The 24,558-nt window shown below is 38.8% G+C and overlaps 1 protein-coding gene across 1 annotated transcript in view; it reads left to right on the top strand.

The window, feature by feature from the left end:
* LOC149173511 (uncharacterized) overlaps positions 1-24,191 on the top strand; it is a 148,575-nt gene extending 124,384 nt beyond the window's left edge. The window contains exons 11-13 of the mRNA XM_089426719.1: positions 23,362-23,467; positions 23,568-23,655; positions 23,746-24,191. Of these exons, the coding sequence (XP_089282845.1) occupies positions 23,362-23,467; positions 23,568-23,655; positions 23,746-23,926 (375 nt within the window). The 3' untranslated portion in view covers positions 23,927-24,191. The remainder of the gene's footprint in view (positions 1-23,361; positions 23,468-23,567; positions 23,656-23,745) is intronic.
* The last annotated feature ends 367 nt before the right edge of the window (positions 24,192-24,558 follow it).

Genomic DNA, 24,558 nt, shown 5'->3' with positions numbered 1-24,558 from the left:
TTTTCATTATGCTTCTAGAGATTTGTTAGAATAGAGTTACCTTACACTAGCATTTGGTTTTAGAGATCTATTCTAGATAGGGAATATTTTAGTTGATTTTCATATAGATCTCTAAGATTTTTTTATCATTGTAGTTTCTAAACCCATACGGATCTAATGTGTATTTGAAGTTGTGTGCAAGAATTATTTTTGGAGCAAGCCTCAAGCGTGAGGGGGAAGCTTTTCTCTAGAAGGACGATAGAAAAGATCTTATCACTTAGACCTGACCTTCATAAATTGAAGGTATCGAAGGATGAAGGGATATTGTTAAAATTGGCAACCAGGGCAAAACTTCATGTGGGTCATCTTATTCATGGCTAATAATATTTTTATTAGATTCCTTTCGTCGAGAGGTGTAGGATTGATATAAAGATCATCCAATTCCGATAAGTATTCATGGAAATATGAATTAATTTTGATTATGGAATTATTATCAAGCCGACCTACAACTCATGTAGGCTCAGAAGCCCAACAGTCGCATTTATTCACCCACCAACGTTGTGTATAAATATAAGAGGACTTTTCCTCATTTAGACTCACTCATCTCATCACATCTCTCTCTCTCTACTGCGCAGATATGAGTCTCTTCTCTACTGCGCTGAAATGGGTCTCTCTCTCTCACACATGTGAAGTCGGAAGCTGTTGAATTTGAAGCTGCAACTGCAGAAGTAAAGATTGACTTGCGTGGCCTAGAAGATCTCCTCTTTGGAACTGCGCTGTAGGTTCATCTGAACCTCCTCTGAAAGCCGCAACTTTTGGTGGTGGAATGAAGTCAATCCGATGAACGGTTTGCAAGATATCGACTGCCCTAGTTTGAAGCCGGAAACTGCTGAAACTGAAGCTGCAACTGCAGAAGCAAAGATTGACTTGCGTGGCCTAGAAGATCTCCTCATCTGAACTGCGCTGCAGGTTCATCTGAACCTCCTCTGGAAGCTGAAACTTTTGGTGGTGGAATGAAGTCAATCCGACTGTCGGTTTGTGAGATATGGTCTGCCCTAGTTTGATAATGAAGCCGCTAATGCTGATGCTACTGATCTAGGGTTTGCTACTGCTGATATGAATCAGATTTATTGTACTATTTCTCTCTGCTGAATTATTGAAGATAAAAGAAGATTTGATCAAAGGGTTTCCCAACACATTGTGGGGTTTGTCCCTGGCTAGCCGCCACATCTTGTGTCTCTTGTCTTGGCTTTTTCTCTGTCGATCGTTTAATGTTCTATCTGCACTTTACTTTATGTACATGTGATTGCTAATCGGTGGAATATAATAAGAAAAAGAAGTAAACTGTTATAAGCATAGAACATACCATAACTTAACATGGTATCAGAGCTGAGGTGAAGACAAAGCCCGAGCAAGAGCAAGAGCAATCATTGAAGAGAAGATTGGCAAGGCTATCCTAAAAGAACTATGGGGTCCTCAACACTCTTTCCTGCCGAAGACAAGTTCCGTGAGAAAGCTGACTATCACGGATGGAAGATGTCTATCGATCTAACCCTTGAAGATCAAGGAGTGTTGGACCATGTAAGAGGCAATATTGTTGAGCCTTCATCAAATGCATCTGCTGCTGCCTGGAACAAATGGAAAAATGGAGAAGTCAAAACAAAGAAGATCATCCGGGACTCTATCGACAAGCGCTTGGTGGCCTACATCTCTGATCTAGACACTTCCAAGGAAATCTACGACAGACTGGTGAGTTTATTTAAAGTTAATGATGCAAATCAAGTTTTGTTTCTTAGAAATAAGTTGAGGGAAATCAAGAAGGGTAAAGATGAAAGTATGCAAGCATACTTCTTAAGAATCACCGAGATCAAGAACGATCTCCTATCTATTGGGGAAACCATTACTGACAGAGAAATGGCACTCACAACTCTCAGAGGATTACCATCTGAATGGTATGTGTTCAGGACTACTCTTCTGAACAATAATGTAATTCCTAGTTTCGAGGAATTAATGGCTAGATGCATTCAAGAACAAACAAGGGTAGAAGAGCAGGAAATGCCCTTGCCTAAAGGTCCTCCTGCTGCTTTTTCTTCTCATGCTAAGAAAAGAAATAATTCTGGGTCTAAATCGAAAAGAAAGGCTGGATTTAAGGGTGGAAGAAAAGGACGATGTTTCATTTGCAATAAAGCAGGTCACTATGCAAGGGAATGCCCTGATAGAAAGGACTCTCACCGTGATGATGATCAAAATCCCTCTCATGGTAATCGAAGGAATGGAAAATTCAACAACAAAGGAAAAAGGAATGCGGGAAATCAAGGAAGAGGGCAACCATTCAAGAAGGCTAGAAATTCCAGGTATGAATCTAACACTGTTGACGATAAGCAGGCTAAATATTATCTAGCAGCTGCTCTATCTACCTCCGCTCCTTCGGACTCAATGGGAATTTGGCTCATTGATAGTGGTGCCTCAAGACACTTCACTGGTTACAAAGAAGTACTCTATAATCTGGTAGAGAAAGAAACTAACCTGGAAATTGTCCTTGGAGATGACATGAAATACCCAGTGAAAGGTGTAGGCAATGTTTCTCTTAAACTGAATCAAGGTAATACGATTCACTTACAAGATGTATTATATGTACCTGATCTCAAAAAGAACCTGGTATCCATCTCGGCAATGGAAGACAAAGGCTATAAGGTAACCTTCAGCGATGGTAAGGTACGCATATGGAAAAATAATGTTAAAGATGCTTTCACTCTTGGGTTTCGAGTTGATTCTTTATATCAAGTCGGTGGAAGTCCGCTAGGTGTCATGTCTTGTGACACAACGCTTCAGTCCGAACTTTGGCATCGGAGGTTTGCCCACCTTCATTACAAAGCTCTACCCGATGTAAGACAGATGGTAACAGGGATGCCTGAATTCCAAGTAGAGAAAGAAGGTGTATGTCCGGGATGTGCCGAAGGAAAGCTCAAAAGGGGACCATTCCCTTCAAGTCAAAGCAAGACCTCCGATATATTACAACTAGTTCACTCAGACATATCAGGTATGATGCCTGTGAACTCCTTAGGAGGATGCTCATATTATCTCACTTTAACAGATGACCATTCTCGAAAGACCTGGATATACTTCTTGAAAAAGAAGGATGAAGTGTTCCCTTGGTTCAGACACTTCAAAGCCCTAATCGAGAATCAAACCGAAAAGAAGATCAAGATCTTAAGAACTGACAATGGGACTGAATATGAATCTAATGAGTTCCATGATTTTTGTAAAGAGGCTGGCATCAAGAGGGAGACTACTACACCATATACTCCTGAACAAAATGGTGTGGCAGAAAGGAAGAACCGCACAATTATGGAAGCTGTCCGGGCCATGCTACATGATCAAAGTCTTCCTAAGTTTCTATGTGCTGAAGCTGCAAACACTGCCGTATATGTACAAAATCGATGCCCTCATCAAGCTTTGGGATCCAAGACTCCTGAAGAAAAAATTCATCGGTAAGAAACCTGATGTTTCTCATTTTAAAATTTTTGGAAACCCTGTATACTTTCATGTGCCGAAAGAGAAAAGAAATAAATTGGGAGCAACTGGAAAGAAGGGAATTTTCGTGGGCTATGGTGAAAATACTAAAGGCTATAGAATCTATGTAGTCGGTCAAAGGGAAGTCATAATTAGTCATGATGTCACCTTTGACGAAGATATGGCTCTCAGCAAGGTGATCAATCTTCCGACTTTGAGGAGCTCTCAAGAGGCCGACACCAGGGAACCGAAAGAAAAGGATGATGAATCAATGCCTGATGTAGAAGAACCCATGGATCCGATTGATCCTCCTCCATATGAGCCTTCCTCTTCTAGGAAGAGGCCTTCATGGCTTAAGGGGTTACTTGATGATGCTGAAGGACATGCTGCACCCCGAGGAACCTTTCGTGAAAGTAAGAAACCTAATAGGTATCAAGGATACCTGACCATCATGAGCACGATAATACAAAATTAGCCTTCGTCATTCTCAGATGCCGTCAAGCATAATGTATGGAAGGATGCTATGACCGAAGAATATGAGTCTATCATAAAGAATGACCAGGACAAGATTGTTGTTACTTCCAAATGGCTTTACAAGATAAAGCATGCAGCAGATGGAAGCACGGAAAAGTATAAGGCTCGTTTTGTTGCTCGAGGTTTCTCCCAAAAGGAAGGTATAGACTATGATGAGATATTTGCACCTGTTGCCAGATATACGACCATCCGCTCGATCATAGCCCGTGCCGCTTCACAAGGATGGAACCTACATCAGATGGATGTCAAGACTGCGTTCTTGCATGGCTCGATCAAAGAAGAGGTCTACGTGGAGCAACCCGAAGGATTTGAGATTTATGATCGAAAATCTCATGTATGCAGGTTGAAGAAAGCTCTCTATGGGCTGAAGCAAGCACCCCGAGCATGGTATGAGAGGATCGATAGCTACTTGATGAAGCTGGGATTCACTAGGAGTGAAGCCGATCCTAACCTTTACTTTAAGGTTGAAGATGATAAGCCTCTCATACTGGTGTTGTATGTGGATGACCTCTTTCTAACAGGTGCAGAGCCTCTCATTCACAAATGTAAGAGGGAGCTGGCCTCTGAATTTGAAATGAGAGACCTAGGACTGATGCACTACTTCCTAGGACTTGAAGTGTGGCAAAAGCCAGGAGAAATTTTCCTATCTCAAGGAAAATATGTGGTGAAGATATTGGAAAGATTCGGAATGGTGGACTGCAACCCTGTAACTACTCCGATGGAGCTTGACTTCAAGAAGTTAAGCGGTAGTGCTGCTGGACCTGTTTTACGAAATGCTACCGAGTATCGGCAACTCGTCGGAGCATTAATGTTCTTAGTGAACTCCCGTCCAAGATATATGCTTTGCAGTCAACACGTTGAGCTAGCATATGGTTGAACCCCACCACATACACTGGATTGGTGCCAAGAATCTGCTGAGATATCTTCGTGGCACTATCACTTATGGGTTAAGATACATTGCCAGAGATGTGAGACTATTTTGATACACAGAAGCTGACTGGGTAGGCAATGTGGAGGACCGTAAGAGCACATCCGGGTGTTGTTTCTCCTTGGGATCTGCGTCGATATCTTGGATGAGCAGGAAACAAAAGTCGGTGGCTTTGAGCACCGTCGAAGCAGAGTATATTGCTGCTAGCATGGCTTCTTGTGAGGCAGTTTGGTTGCGAAAGCTCTTCAGTGAGTTGTTTGGATTCACATTGGATACCACTGTGATCCTTTGTAACAACCAGAGGTGGGATTCGATTATTGAGGAATCCCATATTTGTCAATTGCTCTAGCAGATAGACATCATCTGGGATATGGTAAGTCGATGAGCAAGGAAGCTTCATCACATTAAGATGATGTACAGGTTGATACACCTTGTCAAAGCCTCGAGGAAAGATCTAATCTGTGATTTTCCCAAACGACTTGGAGTCGGCAAGAAACCCTTGTACAAGGGTACTGCATGTTGCATACATTGAGCTCTGGGAGCTCTGAGGGCTTGCGGTTCCTACTGGAGCAACATATGACCACAGGGTGACTTACCCTCCCCTGGTGGTGCACACTCGAACAAGATGATTCGCTCTCTTGTGGGACAAGATGATTCGCTCTCTTGTGGAACAGGATGATTTGCTCTCCTGTGTAGCAGGATGATTAGTTCTCCTGTGAGGCCTGGATTGATGTGTTCTCCATGGCAGCCTGGATTGATGTGTTCTCCATGGAAATTGTAGTAGGGTTGATGTGTTCTCCTGTGAGGCCTGGATTGATGTGTTCTCCATGGCAATTGTAGCAGGATTGATGTGTTCTCCTGTGAGGACAGGATTGATTAGTTCTCCTGTCGAGGCATCCTACCCATGCAGTCTGGGACTCATGGGAAGTACCTCTCATCTGATCAATGAGCAGGGAAATGAAGTTAGGGACCATAGTAGTACCGATGGACGCATCGTTGTAACTACCGTACTCCCTATGCTAGGATGACCTCCATTGATCTGGGATCAATGATACTGGTCTGGGACCAGTGGTAGGAGTTGTACCATACTATGACGCTGACTTTGGGTCGGTTGAGACTGGTCTGGGATTAGTGGTACATACTCTAAGACTGACTTTGAGTCAGTGGAGGATGATATTGGTCTGGGACCATTGGAGTTGTACTCACTATGACGCTGGCTTTGGGTTGGTTGAGACTGGTCTGGGACCAGTGGTACGTACTCTGAGACTGACTTTGAGTCAGTATGATACATCCTCGATCATTTCTTCTTCTTCATAATTCGGACAAAAGTAGAGTAGAACAGAACAATGCAAGAGCAGAGCAGAACAAAACAAAACAGTACAGATCAGTGCAGGGCAGAACAAGACAAAGCAGAACAGGCAAAATAAAGCAGAGCAGGGCAAGGGTCAGGCTGTACAAGGCAGTGCATTTGATGGATGAATAGTAATGACCGATAGAAAGATTGCAGATGAAGTTCTCCATGGTTGAGAGGGAGTGTTAAAATTGGCAACCAGGGCAAAACTTCATGTGGGTCATCTTATTCATGGCTAATAATATTTTTATTAGATTCCTCTCGACGAGAGGTGTAGGATTGATATAAAGATCATCCAATTTCGATAAGTATTCATGGAGATATGAATTTATTTTGATTATGGAATTATTATCAAGCCGACCTACAACTCATGTAGGCTCAAAAGCCCAACAGTCGCATCTATTCACCCACCAACGTTGTATATAAATATAAGAGGAATTTTCCTCATTTAGACTCACTCATCTCATCACATCTCTCTCTCTCTACTGTAGGATGATATGATGACGTAACAAGAAAGCAGATATGAAGGATAAAATCCTTTCGAATGAAGCTGATACAAGAAGCCTGGATGACCAAAAGAAAGATGAGGTATGTATGCTCACGTAGATTATTATGAAAGTGATGTCATATGATTGCAGATAATATGGATCACTATCTCCATCTTGGGAAATATGATCAAGAAAAGAAAGGATCTCCTCCTCCGAAGAATTGCAACAAAAGCATAAGTCACACTAGATGAAATCAACAAAATATATTCTCATATGAATCACGAGGAAGCTGACTACAATCAAGGAAGTTTGATTGGAAGCTCTTGGGAATAAAAAAAATGTGTGATAAAAGAAAGTAAGAGATCAGAATAATATGCAACGAAAGAAGAAGGCATTCGACATCCGAAGTCTAAGAGTATTTGACTAGAAGATCTCCTTGAAAGATGTGAAGACTCTGATGCAAGTCGGAAAAAGATAGAGATCGTTGACAATGGACGTCAGTGGGGAGAAGTGTCAATATGCATGTAGGATGCTGATACTTACAGGAATATCTCATGGTGAAATATCATCACAAAGGTAATTTTGATTTGAAGTGTTCATTGATTATTTTTGAACTAACATCTAGTCGGGCTTATGTAGGACTGTTAAAGGGAATATCTGTAAATGACTTCCAAGCAGACCATATAGAAGGATGTAATGTCCTTTCGAAAATTTTGGCATGAAAGTAGAATAACAGGACGCAAAGTTAGATGGAAAATCCGATGGATCACTTTCTGATGAGTTGAGGACATGACTAACTCATGGACAAAAGTGATGGATGATCTGTGCCCTATATAGAAGTTCCCAAAGATGAAGACTCATTGACGAAGTAGAAATTCATGACATCGAAGGTAGGAGCTCTTCACACAATTGGTTGTTTCAGGATCTCCACATGAGGAGCTGCGAGAGGTCCCTGGTTAAGAGGGAGCTTGAAAAGAAGTTTCTTACTCGGTAGAAACTTGGGAAATTCCTAAACAGGAAGCTTAGGTACATTCCTTTGTGATAGGAATGATTACATTCCTTTAATGGCATATAACCTCCTAGTATGAAAAGGAGAGATAGACATGTCGTTCTGGTCTTCACTTGGGAAGACAGAATGGAGGATTGTGTAATCATTTGGCATCTGATACTCTTAGGGGATGAGATAGGGCATCCCATGAAAGAGTAGTCGTGGAGGACCGATATTCTTTGTGGGACTGGGGAGTCCAAGAAAATAATAGTCCTTATGGAGGATATCTTGAGAGAACCCGAGTGGTGTATGTTCCGAGAGAGACAATGATGAGTGTGTCTATAAATCATTGGTCTTGCCAGCATTGTGCTCTGATCTTGTGGAGAGATAGAGATGTTAGTCAAGGCCTTGCTATATAACAATGCTGGTTGATATGATGCTATACAAATGAGTTACAAATCCGAATTCTTCTTATGAGAGATTCTTCAGATTGAGAAAGTCTACGTACCATTATGAATACCTTCATAGTTAAGAGGGAGTGTTGAAAAGTGTAACTAGGTTCAGTCTTCGTAATGACATGTAATTAAGATTTTATGTAATTTGATGTAAAGAAGAAGATAAATTTATTATATTGACTTGCTTCATGGGTTTCATGAGCAAGGGATTTTGTTTTTGAGTCAAGACTCCCATTGAGAGTCTTTAGGATTTATTTTGTCATCTAGTCATAAAATGATAGAGTCATTGTCATGTAATGAAGTCATGTTACACTTTGTAAAAGGTCAATATTGACTATGTAAAGTATCCTCCAAGAACTTGTCATCTATCCTCTTCAAGTTGGCCTACAACGATGAAGGAACTCTCTAGAACAAGTCGACCTACCTCCAACAGTCATGTCGGCCTAATGGACATGAGAAGAAGTGTATATATAGCCTACTCGACCTCACTTGAAGAACAACAATTCGATCAAGCAACTCGACTTGAATTTGGAGAAGCAGAAGTACAAAGAGAGGGTCAAGAGAAGTACAAAATAGAAGTGCGAAAAAGATGTATCAAAGATAAGGTTTCTTCTAAACAATATGAAGGAGTTTCTTCTGGGGAATGCAAAGTTAGGGTTTCTTCTGGACCAACAAAAAGACTTTCTTATGGGGCAGTGCGAAGAATGGTATCTTCTGGGGCGGTGCGAAGAAGGCTTTCTTTAGGGGCAATGAGGAAGGATTCTTTTGGGAAGGTCGAAGTAAAGACAAGAAGGAGCAGTAAGAAGGATAGAGGCTGAGTTTCTCTAGAAGTAGCCAAGGAGAGCAGTTCAAGACCATGAAGAAGGACAAAGGAAGGAAGAGGCTGAGCATCAAGGTTAGTGACAAGGTTCATCTGAGGATACTATAGTCAAGGGTCAGTGTCATGGTCTTGGTACTTATTAATTGACGATCTAGAAGAATTTTGATTGGGTTTTCCTCTCAAGAGGTGAGAGGTTTTGGACTTTGCTGAGAAGCCTATATACTGTGTCACTTGTCTTTTTTTGTGCATATTGGTAATTGTCTTGATGAAGAGAACACATTAATAAGCTAACAAAGAAAATATCATAAGCTAAGAAGTAAAAGTATATCACAAGCAATTATCAAGCAGAGAAATTGTTAAGTTTGAATGCCCTAGATTTCTTGACATTTTGGAGTATTTAACTTGAAGAACAAACTTTGTCGTTCTAGTCAAATCAATTGGAACAATGACACAACAACAACCCAAAGCTTGCTTTATCTTCGAAAAACCAATATATATCTATTGAGTCGAATCCCAATTCCCCTTTTGCTTTAGGCCTTGTGTATTTAGTATTTGTGTGATGTTGTATTCACAACTCACTCAATGTCTTGCTGAGGGTCAGTGGTCTGAGATGCAGGATATCAAGGAAGAAAAGGCCATTTTCTGAGTCATGGAAGTCACTAGAACTTGATGGGACCTCCCCCATTGTAGAGTGCTTGGAAAGAGATTTTTGGTGGTATAAAGAGAATCCAGAAAAGGGTTCCTGGATCAAAAGATACGCTCAGTTGAACTATCCCTTTGAAAAAGCCCCGAAAGCATGAGACGATTAGAAGTGGCTAAGTGTTCAAAAAAAATCGCAATCGGCCCCGAAGGAATTATCGCGTCGCATGAAGACATAGACATCGGTGTCGACGGATCGTAGCACACGCCCATATCGCATCCGCGAAGTCTAAGGGGGTCCTCCCATAAGAATTATCGGCGGAGGCGAAGGCTGATTGTTAGATATAGATCAAACTTGCTAGGGGAGGCCGATTTTCAAAATACAAAGAAAAGTCTTGCAAAAGAAGGCCTGTGTTGCTCCTTCTCTCAGCTTCACGTGGCGCTCCACTAGTGATATCGCAAGCCCGACCACCAGCGAAACAAAGGGCTTCGGTTTAAGGCTTGTTGACAAGATGTTAGGGCTGATTGCGATTTGCGAGATTTTCCTCGGACGCAATAAAGGATCACAACTTGCCTAATAAGAGCCCCGCATCCAGATGATCAGCGATATCGCAATCCCGCATATCGACGTTCCGAGGAGCTCCCACTAAAGGATTATTGACGATGTTGTGATGCGATAGGAGGGCCCGGATGCGATAAGTTATAAACAATGATCTATACAAACTTCAGGTTCGGGAAATCGACCGATAAGAGGATTTATTTGATATAAAGAAAAACCCCTTACGTGTTTATTTGAGACTTTAAGCGCTTTATAGATGAGCCCTTGGTCTTCGTCTGTGGTCCTATGCAGAGATCCATAAAAAGGGCTATCAAAGGGGGCCTAAGACTTAAATAAGAAATCCTCGCCGATTCGCCTGTTTTAAATGAATTAATCCCGTGCCATAATGTGCTGACCAACACTGAACAGAGCTTTGACAGATTGAAGGTTCGACAGCTGGGAAGTTTAATGAAGGTATGGGGCAAACTCAGAAAAGGACTCGGCCTACAGCATGCCTCCATAAGTCGGTGCCATGGGCATTCAAAGTAGAAGAGACAGTCAGTCGACTGAGCAACATGGTGCTCCACTCTGTTACACAGAAAAGGACTCGACCTACAACACACCTCCATAAGTCGGCGTCGAAAGCAGTCAAAGGGGCATTAACAGAAGCCGACCGATGCAGCAGTAAACCGCCTCAACAACAGGAATGTGGCTCCACCCAAGGCCTCCACAGAAGCAGCAAGGGACACCTCCTCCTCCTCACTGGGATCCTTCTCTCTGCTCATTTACGCCAAGATTTTCAAACCATGTTTAAGAATTCGAAGAGGCAACACAACTTGAGAGGACACCCTTCCTCGGCTGAGAAGGAAATCTGATCTGACAACAAAAACTCTCGACCCATGAATGCTCCTGTAATAACCATTAATGCCTTGATCCTCCTTTTCTTATAAATAGAGGGTCTGGATATTGCAAAAGGGTTCGAAAATTCGTAAAGAAAAGGGCCGATTCTGTAACTCCTGTGATAGCTTATAGATCTTCAGAATAACACAGACTGGTGGTGATTCCTCCTTTTGAACTTTGTAGCTTGTTTGTCCGGTAAAGTTACTGATTTGTTTGTTCCTCAGTCCTCCTGTTCATGCATCAATAAGCACTGCAATGTCTTTAAATTCTCTTGCAGATTCATTTGTATTGCTTTAAATACACATGCCTGTGTGAGGTTTCGAAATTACGTTTGCAGCGTTGTATAATGTGAAGTTATCTTTCTTCTATTGTCTGTTTAACACTCCCAGCTTTGTGGTTCCAGGCCCATGCTATGCATATGGATTCCTTGGTGTTGTGAGCTCTATAATTCTGAGTTGCCTTCCTCTTTTTATCTGTTATCATTCACTTTAAAACAATTTGATTAAATTGTGAAGTTCTGAAGGGCAAGGCCTACACTGTCTTGTTTTATTTATGAAATCTACTTCGGCGTATAAAGGCTTACATCTTTGGGAAAAAAGAACCACTCTTTCATGTTCATTGTTTGAAACATAAGTGTTGTCTCTTGTTATCCAAAAGTCATTTGAGACACATTGATCTGGATGACCCTAGGCATTGGTCTTGTCAGCAATCCAAGGCTGTCTCTGGGGGGATTTCTCTGTATCATGCTGCATTCATGCTGTATATGCAGGTTTTAGCCACAACATATGATATGAAATAGTTCTCTAAATTCTGTAATTTACTATAAAAATAAAACTCTATTTTCTCACTCTCTAAAAGGCCATAATGCTCATAGGGATAATCAACATGATCAAATTTTAGAAATATTTGGAGTTGTATTAAAAAATGCAACAGTGGGTTATACATTTTGAGATAGTTGTAATCATGGTCTGAATATCGTGATATTAAAATCTGACTTTGTTATTCCAAATTTGTATAAGATGGCATAATTTTGTAATGCCCGTAGTTTGATCTATTAAAATAAATTCATATTCAGATCCCCCAAAATAACACGGAAGGATGAATTTGTTTTCACTTTTTTGAAATATTTGCAGTTGTCATCTTCGCAATTCCTTAACAACCATGTTTCATTTGGTTCAACTTTCAAATTGAATAGTACAATTTTTCAAATTGATAACTACTTGCAATGGTACAACATTACTTCTTTAAACCACTCCAATCATCAAGCAGTTATACATGAAAAATTTCATCAATTCACAATAAAGATCACAATAAAAAATAAAACAAGAGACAGGAGACACTCGAAATTAGGCTAGCAGTTAGGGAAAAACCCAATAATATTTCCTTACGAGAGTGAGTTCAAATCATCAATTGCATATTAGTCAAAATCATTTCTTTTATAAGCTCATATGAACAAAACTTTGTCCACTTCCTCAATCACATAGATAAGGAGCCACAAAATTTTGCTTTACCATAGAGATAAGGAGCCATAGAAAAGCTCACATAGCACAGAAGAATGTGGCACAGAGAGGTTCACATGCCACAAAGAAGACTGCCACAAAGAAGCTCGCATACCACAAAGAAGTTTACCATAGATCCTTCACTTTAGCCATAGATGAATGCTTATAGAATTCAACCTCCTTTTTGTTTTCAAGAGCTTATGATTTTCGGCCTTCAACTCCTTCCTTCGCTACATGATTATTGAGATGATTCAATTGCCCAAATGAGGAGGAGAGGTCTCATATATAGCTTCCAAAGGGGGGTCGAATGGGTGCCTCTAAGGGCCAGGCTGACTTGTGGAAAAATGTAACTAGTGTCGGTCTTCATAATTGTATTGGAGTCATGATGTAATGTGTTTATCAAAAGAAAGAAAAATAAATTTTATTATTAAAGAAATTGACTTATTAAAGCATGGGTTTCATGCTTGGGTCAATTGTTTGTAGGTCAAAGCCTCCATTGGAGGCTTCTAGGGTTTATGCCAAGTGTCATTGTTCATGTCATATTGTAAAATACCCTTCTTGGGATTTATTCGTCAAGAAAGAAATTTATTTTAATGTAAATAGGTCAATCAAGCCTCCTCCACCAAGTTAGCCTCAAACTGGACAAGTCAACCTATTTGAGTGGCAGAAACTCCTATATAAAGCTAACAACTCTACCTCATTTGATGCACTCACTCACCAAGTTCGATCTACAGTTGTTGGGGTAGTAAAAAGTGTAAAATTCAAGGAAGAAAGTGGAAAGGGCTAGCAAAGGAGGTCTATTACAAGCACAAGAAGTCAAAATTCTTCTCTCTCTCACACGTGTGAAGCTGTTGGAAGGGTTTAAAACTGCAGTACTAAAGCTAGGCTGAAATTTTGTAGCTGGGGACGGAGTTTTGTAGCTGGGTAGTCGAAATTCTAGGTTGTTGCTAGGTTGAAGCTGATGGATAAGAAGAGACTACTAAATCATCTTGGAAGGCTAACTTGGTGGAGGAGGAAGGTCTGTTGGTTTAAGGTCTTGGTCTATCTCATTTTGAATCTACTGAAGGAAGAGTTCTTTGACTGGGTTTTCCCCTATACAGGGGTTTTATTCCTGGCTGAGTGCTTACATCTGGTGTCCATGATCTTCATATTTTTTTTTTGATAATTGTTTCATGATAAGAAGATAAAGGAAGAACACAAAGAAGTTATTAAGAACATAATAACATCACAAGTAATTATCAATATAAGAAAATCTTTCTGCCTTTCTGATTTTCTTACATGGATTCAAAGCTAAGGTGAAAGATGGAGAAAAAGGCAACCTGAAGATCTACTGAAAGGAAAATAAGGAGTTTCAAGGTTAGGTCACAAGGAGTAGTAGACATCAATATGACAAACTCATTGAAGACTGAAAACAAAAGGAGCCTCCAATTACAGGGCATGGAAAAAGAGGATAGATCTTATCCTCGAAAGGCACAAAGTATTGAATCTTGTTCAAGGGAAAATCAAGAAACCAACAGATGAAGCAGAGGAGAAGTTTAGAGAATCCAAAATTGTAGCCATGAATCCAACATAGATTATGTTATGAATATAATTCATAGAAATAATAAATGTAAATATAAATAAATAATTAATTAATTAACTAATAGTTAGTTAGTTAGTAATGAAGAAGCATGTCTTAGAGTCATGACCATTTATGAAAGGGCACTTGCCTAGGTATATAAGCGGGCCCTCATTGTAATCATTTAATACATCTTATATAGATTCAACAATTCTTATATACAATTACTACTTGTCCTATGATGGATACTTACATATTTTAGTTCTTCTTAATTATTCCGCTGGGTATATGAACCTTGTTCATTACTTTGGTATCAGAGCCATGTTCTTTGATCACCAACCTTTGGCCATCAACTATTCGTCAACATTGTTGCTTGATCACAATTGAAGCAATTTGTGGCACATCTTTAGAGTTTCTCCATTCTGCTAATTTTGTCATTTAGGCCTTTGGCCATAAAGAAAGAGAAAAAAGGGAAAAATCCTTCGGCTATAAAAATAGAAAAAAGGGCTTTTGAAAAAAAAGGGTTAAAAAATATTATAACAGGAGAAAAATAAAAATAATTTAAAAAACAAAAAAATAAAAAAACAATCCCCTCCCAGAAAAAGTAGTGGCACACCTGTAGCTTGTGAAGTCCTCGCCACTCTTGTCGCACTGAAATTTGAATCCAGTTGAACCCAACCAAAGTTTCACGAAACACCACGTTTAGAAACATCACCTCGCAAAAATGGAAATGATGGACGAAACATCAGCTGAAATGTCATATATGTACATATATATATATAAATAAATAAGTGAATAACACATTATCTTGCAAGAAAAAAAGGAATAAGATCCATAGATGTCAATTTAAAAGGAAAAACAAGTCTATATTAACTCTAATAGATGATTACATGATGGTCGAGTTTCGGCGAAGTGTAGGGTACATGTACGGTCTGAAACGTCGAGTTCTTTGAAGTTTCGTGCAACATAGAACCCAACAATTAACCGCACCTTGACGGACCACAGTTTGCAGTCGCAGTGCTGGTAAATCCCTGCAGAAGCTCCCACCAACCACTGCCTCTGCTGAGTTTGAGTCCCAACCTCTGCCATTACAAGGTCGTCGTGACACAATATACACTGCCAACATTGGACCACTAACACCAACAAAAGTTATATATAATATAATTTATATTAAAAACCAAAAAAAGGAAAACGAAAAAAGGGAGTTTTGGTTGTAGCCATTCGACAGGCCGCTTTGATCAATTGTTCAACAGGCTGCTTCGATCAACTGGCAACTAAATTCTTCGACCAACCGCCTGGCGACCATTGCGCTGTCATAGCCATCTCTCATTAGGCCACCACCAGATCCATTTTCTCTTCGTTGCTGTCATATGCGATTGTTTCATCGAGGCTAGTCAGTTGCATCCACTGTCAGCCATACTCTGTTGCTCTGTGCCAACTAGTCAACCTGCTATATCCCATTGCTAGTAGTCATTCAAAAGAAATTCTTCCACGCTGCTAACCGCTGTTGAATACCACCACACTGTTGCTGCAACTGTCATCCATTGACGCTGAAGGACTAGTCGTCCGTGTCACCATGTCACTGCAACACTGTTCATCGACGCCTAAGGACCAACAACATCCGTGTACCTGCTGCAACCATCTGTTGTCGTCATTACTAACTCGCACAACGACTCCGACCATGCTGCACAACCACGCTACGTCCTACCCAACTACAACTTCCACTATCTTCTCTCTGACCTCACATCAACATGTTGCCTGCTGATCACCAACGCCCCACACATCCACTACAGGTTAGGTCATTAAACTACCCAAGAGAAGTTGTGTCTCAACGTGCCATACAACGCACTTCCTGGTTGTTGATTAGTTAAATAAAACTTTATATAAAATGAAGAAGGTTATAAATGTTATATTGAAGTTCGATTAAGGAAACATGATTAAGGAAACAAAAATATTGTTGTTAAAACGAGAATAAATTATTATACTCCTAAAAGTCATAAAGGGGTATTTTAAAACAAAATATATAAAGGAGGAATATTTTTTGGTATTAAAATATTTAAAGGGTGTAAGTAAAAAGGATTTAAGTGCCCAAGTTATACCCTAAAGTGGAAAATATTAAAATTCTTTTTAAAAAAAAGAGGGTTCAACTGAAATTAATAAATAGATCCTAAAATTCAACAGTGTTGATAAAATTATCAAGTTATAAGAGAAATTTAAACTAAAGATGAGTTCCACACAACAATCATTATTTTGGACTAAATGTCCATTTTGTCTAAACGAAATTGGATATACATATATTCAAAAAAATTGCAAATTAAGTTGTCCAGCGTGTGGAGGATTATTTAGTACTGAAGAGCGTCAAGGTAATACACGAGCACAAACAAAAAGGTTAGAGGAAGTATTCGCAAAGCTTGAACAAAAAAAACAATGCTTCAGAAAAGAAATATAAAGATCTCAAAGACATATTTTACAATAAGTCAAAAGAAAAGGACGAGGAAATTTTGCGCCTAAGGGACCATAATAAAAAATTACTTGAACAGATCAAGAAGTCCAAGGTTAAGAAGCAAAAATTAAAGCAAGAAAATGAAAGTTCTAAGAAGAAATTCAACGAGAATCTATCGAAGAAGGAAGAAGAAAATTTGCACTTAAAAACCCTTAACCAAAGGTTATTAGAACAAATCAAAAATTTAAAAGATGAGGAGGATACTAAGAATAAAATCAACAATCTAAAAAGCGGAGAACTTTTACCTCTAAGGAATCATAACCAAGCCCTTCTTAGCAAATAAAGAAACTTAAAAGTGCCAAAAAGTCACTAAATGGCAAGTTAGAACATCTTACTCAAGAAGAAGTATTGAAGTCACTAGTCGTAACAATCCAAGTCGAAGATAAAGGAACAAATTCCGATCCAGTGAATATCAAAACTCAAGAAGAGGATAAATCAGTTGAAGTGAAGACATACTCAGAAGTTGCCAGTCCAAACAACAAAAATTTCAAGTGAAGATCTCCCAAATAATCAAGTGATTTCTGAAATTGAAAGAAATCAGATAACCCTAATAAACAAGAAATCGCCAAAAACAAATTAGGGCGAGATCAAATTGCAGGAACCCCTTATCGACATCCAAATAACAAGAATAGACAAATAAGCCAGTCTACATATTTGAACGATTCAGAACGAAAGCAAAAGATTTGTGTTCCAATAAATACTGAAATTTGCAGAATCCATGTTAATCTAGGTTGTCATTGATGTCAATATGACAATATTCTAGGATACTAAATGATGATATGAAGCCAAGGAGCAAAGCCATTAGGGAAGCCATCAGAGGAGATGTCAATATGGCAATATTCTAGGATACTGAATGATGATATGAAGCCAAGGAGCAAAACCACAGGAAATCCAAGCAAGTGTAAGAGTGGGAGATTGAGGAGGAGAAATATTGGGAGTATCACATGTAATATATGCCAAAGAAGAACTGCAGAGTACCAGAGGAGTTAACAGAGGAGCCATATCAGACCAGAGAAGAGCGGAAAGTCAAGGAAGCTAAGATGATTAGGTTTTGAGTGAGAAGCGAGAGGTTGAGTGTTAGTCGGGGTTTGAGACAGAGGTCAATTTATTGCTGTAATTGAGCCGAGAGTGCAAGACTCGTGCCTAGTGTGGAGTCTCGTTACTTTGTATATCTGTGTTCAACAGTTAACCGGGTATTTCTTTGTATTCCCACTGGAAAACATAAATCTCAGTGCTTAACGCTTTTATTCACAAATCATGATTATCTTGTGATTAAGTGTTAATCTTGTGGTTAAACGATTAAGCGCTTTATTTAAGTGATTGACTAATGCACGTGGTTATATTCCAAAAGGTGGGTTTGTAATAGTGGCAGTGGTTTTCGGGCGGATGCAAAATGGTAAGTGGTATTTAGAGGAGAGCTCCCGACCATTAACCGTTTGACACGTAGTAGCCGAGGAGAGAGAAAAACCGCTTTATCGAGCAGGTATTCTCCGTGATTGTGGCTCACACGAAATGAATGTAGGCTGTTGGATCTAGCACGGGTTAATCGATGGCGAAGGATCAACAGATGGTTTTTGGTTGATTAGGACCGTTAGATCTGGAGAGAAGAGATCTACGATGTAGCAAGCTTCTAATGGAGTGTGTTGATTGGACCGAGTGTTGATCGTTAGATCTAATACAAAAGAAATCGACGGTGCGGAACGAGGACCACTATTATAACACGCCCTAATGTTATATCGCGTCCATTGTATCGGAAGGTATGTATCGCAAGATTTAAAGGGATGACACACTATAAACTGTGATGGCGATATATACATACAGACCCGACGGGTATATTAACTACAATTTAATATGATGTTGCATCCGTCCCATTGGCAGAAGGGGAATTGGCCGTGTTATGTGCAAACTACGCGGACCCGATAGCTCCATAAAATATACCTTTATGTAATATCACGTTCGGGTATTGGGGAAGTCTAGCAAATCATAAGGGTTCTCATTGTCGGACTGCCGATTGCGATTGAGATCGTGACGTGGCATGTGGGACCTCCCTGTTGGTACAACCTCTCCTATGAAATCCTCCGTAAATAATGAAGTCTAAGTATATAAGCAGGCCCTCATTGTAATCATTTGATATATCTTATATACATTCAACAATTCTTATACAGAATTACTAATTGTCCTACGATGGATACTTACATATTTCAGTTATTCTTAATTATTTCGCTGCATATGCGAATCTTGTTCGTTACAAATTCCGCTTAAAAGGTGTATGAGGCTCTCTCCAAATTAATCACAATCAAGAACATTGGTCAAATAGCAAACCTCAAGAATGAATTAAGAATTGTTAAGATGACGAATGATGATACTGTTTCATCATATTTTATAAGGATATCTAGAATTAGAGATGAAGTCCAAGCAATAGATAAAGTTGTGCTAGGAAAAGACCTCGTAATTACTGCTCTTCTAGGACCACTGAAATCTTGGAGTGCTTTTGCATCATGAATCAATAGTTGGAAGGATACACCAACATTTGAGCAAATGTGGAATGCATGCAATCAAGAAGAAGCTCGAATAATGTTAGTAAAAAACAAGAAGGAAGATGAAGAAGAAAACACCTCTAATGCCTATTTAGCTCATCACAAGAAGGGAACCTTCAAGAAGTTCAAAGGACTAAAGAAGAAAGTTGACCTATCAAAGATTGAATGCTATAATTGCCATAAGATGGGTCATTATAAAAGCCATCGTCTTGAGAATCCAAGGAATAAGAAGGTAGATAAGGATCAAACAAATATTGCTGATGAAGCACCACCGAAGAAGAATAAGACTGAGGAATCGAAAGTCAAGGACTTATACTACTAAGTCCGATCCTACATATCTTTCTTAGTCTTGTATTGTTTTCCTTTATGTTTTGATTTCTAGAGTTTGTAGGTCTAACATGTCTTGTGAGAACACTTATGAATTATTTAGGTTGTAGGTATCCCTCAAAAGGATTGGGTTAAGAGGGAGCCTCCACCATTTCACCAAAAAGAGAAGTATTGTGTTCTTTGTTTCATCTTTTCGTGTTTGGTTTCCTCCTCACATCAAGACTTGTTTATAATGTATGCTAATACCCTGTTTCTTTATATTTTCCTTGGTTAGGAAAGACTACAGAATACACAAAGGTTATGGAGGAGACGTCAAAGGATATATTTGAAGCAAGGAAGAAGTATTGTTGCAAAGAAAAGCGCTTCAAGAATTTATGTCCTACGAGGTTTGTTAAGGAACAACTCAAAGGTATGCCTTACACTATAAGCTTTGTTATAAATTTGTCTTCATATAAGAGGTACAATCATTCTTCTTTTAAAATTTGCTTTACATTACTAACATCGTTATGTGTAGGGTTTTGAATCACAAAGATTCTGTTAGGGTGATTAATCATTAGATTGAATCTACCCTCACGATATTATTTGATCATTCCTGTGTAACCCTAACCTTTAGGGTACACTACAAAACCCTAAGGGTATGTCAATATTGATTATGAAACCCTAGTGTACATAGGGTTGTTGATGAAATCCAGGATTCCTATTCTTTTGATGTTTAGGGTTTTGATATTATAGAAACCGTAGCCCTTTAAGGTTTGCTGTTAATGTCTAAATTATGTATTGAAACCCTAGATATTGAGGGTTTGGTAAATTAGGGTTTATGAGCAAAACCCATGTAATGACTATAATAAGATCCTAGGAATGAAGCCCTAGGTGTATATTCGTCCGACCAAAACCCTAGTTTGGAGAAATTGTTAATATCTAACTTTGTGTATTAATGTTTGTGTCTTGAGTTTACCTAGTAGATATTGTTGTGAGATGCTAGTGCATGGTTAGATACATGTGAGTATGCTAACTTAATTGTTGATGCTCATGTTTTAGTTTGTGAAATTTAGGATGTATGGCAAAACCCTAGTAGAGGTTGAATTTTTAAGATATGATACTATTTTTCGATTGTTTAGCTTTTGATGAAAATCGATGGTTTGCAATAAATCCTAGTAGAATCCGTCATGGAATTTTAAAAGTAATATTGAAGCCTTAGATGTCTAGTACTATGATTGGAATGTAATTTAACTGTATTACTGATATCTAAGGCATTTTGTCTCAAAAATGGAATCTAGGGTTTATGACAAATCCCTAGCTAGAAATTGAAGTCCAGTATGTAAAAGAATGTAACCTTTGCTGATATGATGTCTAAAGGTTTGAATGTTTTGATGCTTCCATTATAGTAACATGATTTTGATATAGTTAACTTCATGCTTCTGTATGTCTATATTTGGTTGTACTTGCTATGAAAGTTTTGCAGGTACATGATCTTCAAGATATTGAAGATGTTTGTGATTGAAGATGTTTATAATAATGAGCATGATGAAAGGAAGCTATAAGAATGATGATGATCAAGATGACCTTGATGCCATAAGAAAGATGAAGCCTTGAAAGAATGAAGTTTCTCCAATGTTATGAAGCTGTTGATCTCCCCAAATTGAGAGGGAGCATGGATAAAAGAAAGGGTATATCTCCCCAGTTGAGAGGGAGGGCATATTATGACAATGAATACCTTGAAATAAGAATAAAACCAAAGAATGAAAGCACTACAAAATAGTCTTGAGAAGGTATTTGGTGCTATTGAAGAAATAAAAGAATGAGAAAAGCTTTTGACAAATTGCATAGGGATAACTTGATGACGAAAACAACATCAAAATGATTGAAGATCCATACGGTTTGTGTTTACTTACATTTGAAAGTTTATTACTGATTGGGGTTTATGTTTGTACAGGTAAATATCTCCACAAGAAGGGTGAACACTTTGGAAGCATGATTGGAAAAATGAATATATCTGGTTTAGTTTATTAGGGAGAGATGAAGCATCTAATGGCATATGTTCGGGAGGACATCTGGCCGACCTATGTGTTGATGTCTAGATTCTGAAGAGGGAGGGTGGCGTTGGTCATGGAGCTCCGACCTTGGATACAGGCCTAGATCCCTAGGTTGATGGTTAGCAAGTAAGCATGATGGTACCTAGATTGGCTGAAAGCTTGATTCCATCTTAGTCCCAATCGGATAGATTACCTTGGTCAGATATCTAGTCTGCAACACTAAGTGTGCTAGAACTCTTCATAGTTCATTTTGGAGATCTCCCATGTACCTCTATATATATGTAATGAATACCTCCCTAACTAAGAGGGAGTGTTGAGAAATGTAAGTATCAATATTCATAATTGTATGAGCCATGGTGTAATGTATTTATCAAAAGAAAGAAAAATAATTTTTATTATTAAAGAAATTGACTTATCAAAGCATGGGTTTCTTGCTAGGGTCAAATGTTTTTAGGTCAAAGCCTCCATTGAAGGCTTCTAAGGTTATGTCAAGTGTGATTGTTCATGTCATATTGTAAAAGACCCTTCTTGGGATTTATTCGTCAAGAAAGAAATTTATTTTAATGTAAAATAGGTCATTTAGGCCTCCTCCACCAAGTCGGCCTCAAACTGGACAAGTCCGCCTAATTGAGGGGCATAAACTCCTATATAAAGGCAACAACCTGACCTCATTTGGAGCACTCACTCACCAAGTTTGATTTACAGTTGCTGGGGAAGTATAAAGTGCGAAATTCAAGGAATAAAGCGGAAAGGGCCAGCGAAGGAGAAGGAGGTCTATATCAAGCACACGAAGTCGAAATTCTCTCTCTCTCACACCTGTGAAGCTGTCAAGTTGTTGGAAGCGCTGAAAACTCTAGTGCTAAAGCTAGGCTGAAATTTTGTAGCTGGGAAGTCGAAATTCTGGGTTGTTGCTAGGTTGAAGCTGTTGGATAAGAAGAGACTGCTAAATCATCTTGGAAGGCTGACTTGGTGGAGGGGGAAGGTCTAATGTCTTAGTCTATCTCATTTTGAATCAACTGAAGGAAGAGTTCTTTGACTGGGTTTTCCCCGATATAGGGGTTTTAGCCTTGACTGAGTGCCTACATTTGGTGTCCATGATCTTTATGTTTTTGTTTTGATAATTGATTGATGAGAAGAAGGTAAAGGAAGAATATAAAGAGGTTAATAAGAACATAATAATATCACAAGTAATTATCAATATAAGAAAATATTTCTGCATTTCCGATTTTCACTGCATTTCTGCATTATGATAAAGGAGGAGGCCGACTTGACACTTGATTCATCAAATTCAAATTTAGTTTTCCTTTTTCTTTTGATGATAATACCGACCATGGCTACCAAAATTTCCAACATGAGGCATGTTGTGTTGTGTGCTGTAATTACTGATTTCATTGCAACCCGAAGATCATATTTGGAACACATGAAATGACTAGAAAGTAAAAATTATAAATGGCTCTGGAAGTGTATTCAAAGGAGGAATGGAGTGAAATTACTTTCCTGAGCTTCACAAAGCTTCTTACATGAGGGAGTATTGAGCTTCTTTATCCCTCGGCAATAGGATTACAAGCAATGGAAACCTATTTCAGAATTTAGTAACCACTTATTTCAGAATATAGTTGATTGAAATGATGTAGCATTTTTGGAAGCACTTATTTGATTATTTTTATCTTATTTAATGTAAATATGGAACAGTGTACTTGCTGATATATGTTTACAACCAAGCATGACGTTTGTTTTGATGTCTACAACCATTTATACTACCTATGTGCAGGAAACAAGCTTTCTTCATGGCACATTAATTGATGTGCTTGAAGAGGTACAATCATGTCGGTCAAGATTGCTGAATCTCTCATTTACTCATTTTGATTGTATCAATGGTAAGTTTGTTATTTGTTTACATAATCGCCATCTTGCAGCGATATATTCCCTGTTTTCAAACATTTTATACTATTTGATGTTTGGCATTTGAATTTGCAGGTTGTGGACTACAGTTACAACTGAAATTCATTAATGACAGGACAGGACTGGAAGCAAGTCTTGTGCTTGATATGAGCAATCTTTTGCGGTGAGTCATTTGTCTTTCTATTGAGGATTGGCTTCATATGTTTTAATTTATGCTCATATCAACTAACATGGAATGGATGCCTGTGTCCAGTGGGGTGTACCCTTCTGATGCCTTGCCACTAGAAGTGAAAATTCTACAAGATACAAGACAACCCAAAAGTATATTGGTGGTTGAGGAAGTAGATAAAGAAATACGGGTACTACAGACAGGATATCCAAGGATAAAGAACCTCTGTGATCGTGTCTCCAGGCTTATTGAGAAGAATAGATAAACGGATACAAATACATGTATAAGTTGGTTAAATAATACAAAAGAAGGTGCTGGAATTTTAATTGTTTTGGTTGGGTGGGTAAGTCAAGGATTTTTGGCTAAGACATAAGTTTGTTATTACAAGTGTGGCAGCTGCCTCTGCTGCCACTAGTAAATGTTTCATGCTCACTAAAGGCGTATTATTGTTGCCTATGTAATGCACAACAAATCTTATATGTTAAATTTATGAAGGGTGGTGTGTTAATTTTTTTGTTCTAGCAGATGGATGATGGCCGTGTATTCTTGTTTGTTGAATCCATTGGGTTATTAGGCATGGAAAACACAGATTTTCTTTTTCCAATTTTCAGTTGGTGGCTTGTATACACAGCATTGTATGGCTGTTACGACTTCCATTGACATTCACTGTTGAATTTGAATTGATATTACCATGAATACACGTGAACCAATAAGTGTGGGCATTATATGTCACCATTATTGGATGTTGATAAGTGAGATGCCTGATTACTTGCTTGGGTTTGTTGGTTTTATCGGCTATCATTATACCTAAATATTGCAATTTTTTCATTTGCTTCTTTACAATGTTTTAGTGCCCCTTCTTTACAGTCTTATCTTGTTAGTGCATTGCGAAAAATA

The sequence above is a fragment of the Pinus tabuliformis genome, chromosome 4_2, assembly GCF_031772625.1.
Source record: "Pinus tabuliformis cultivar Carrire ecotype Pingquan chromosome 4_2, CPIR1, whole genome shotgun sequence".
Lineage (NCBI taxonomy): Eukaryota > Viridiplantae > Streptophyta > Pinopsida > Pinales > Pinaceae > Pinus > Pinus tabuliformis.
Note: the sequence above shows the minus strand (reverse complement) of the source record. Positions and strands in the feature narration are given on the sequence as shown.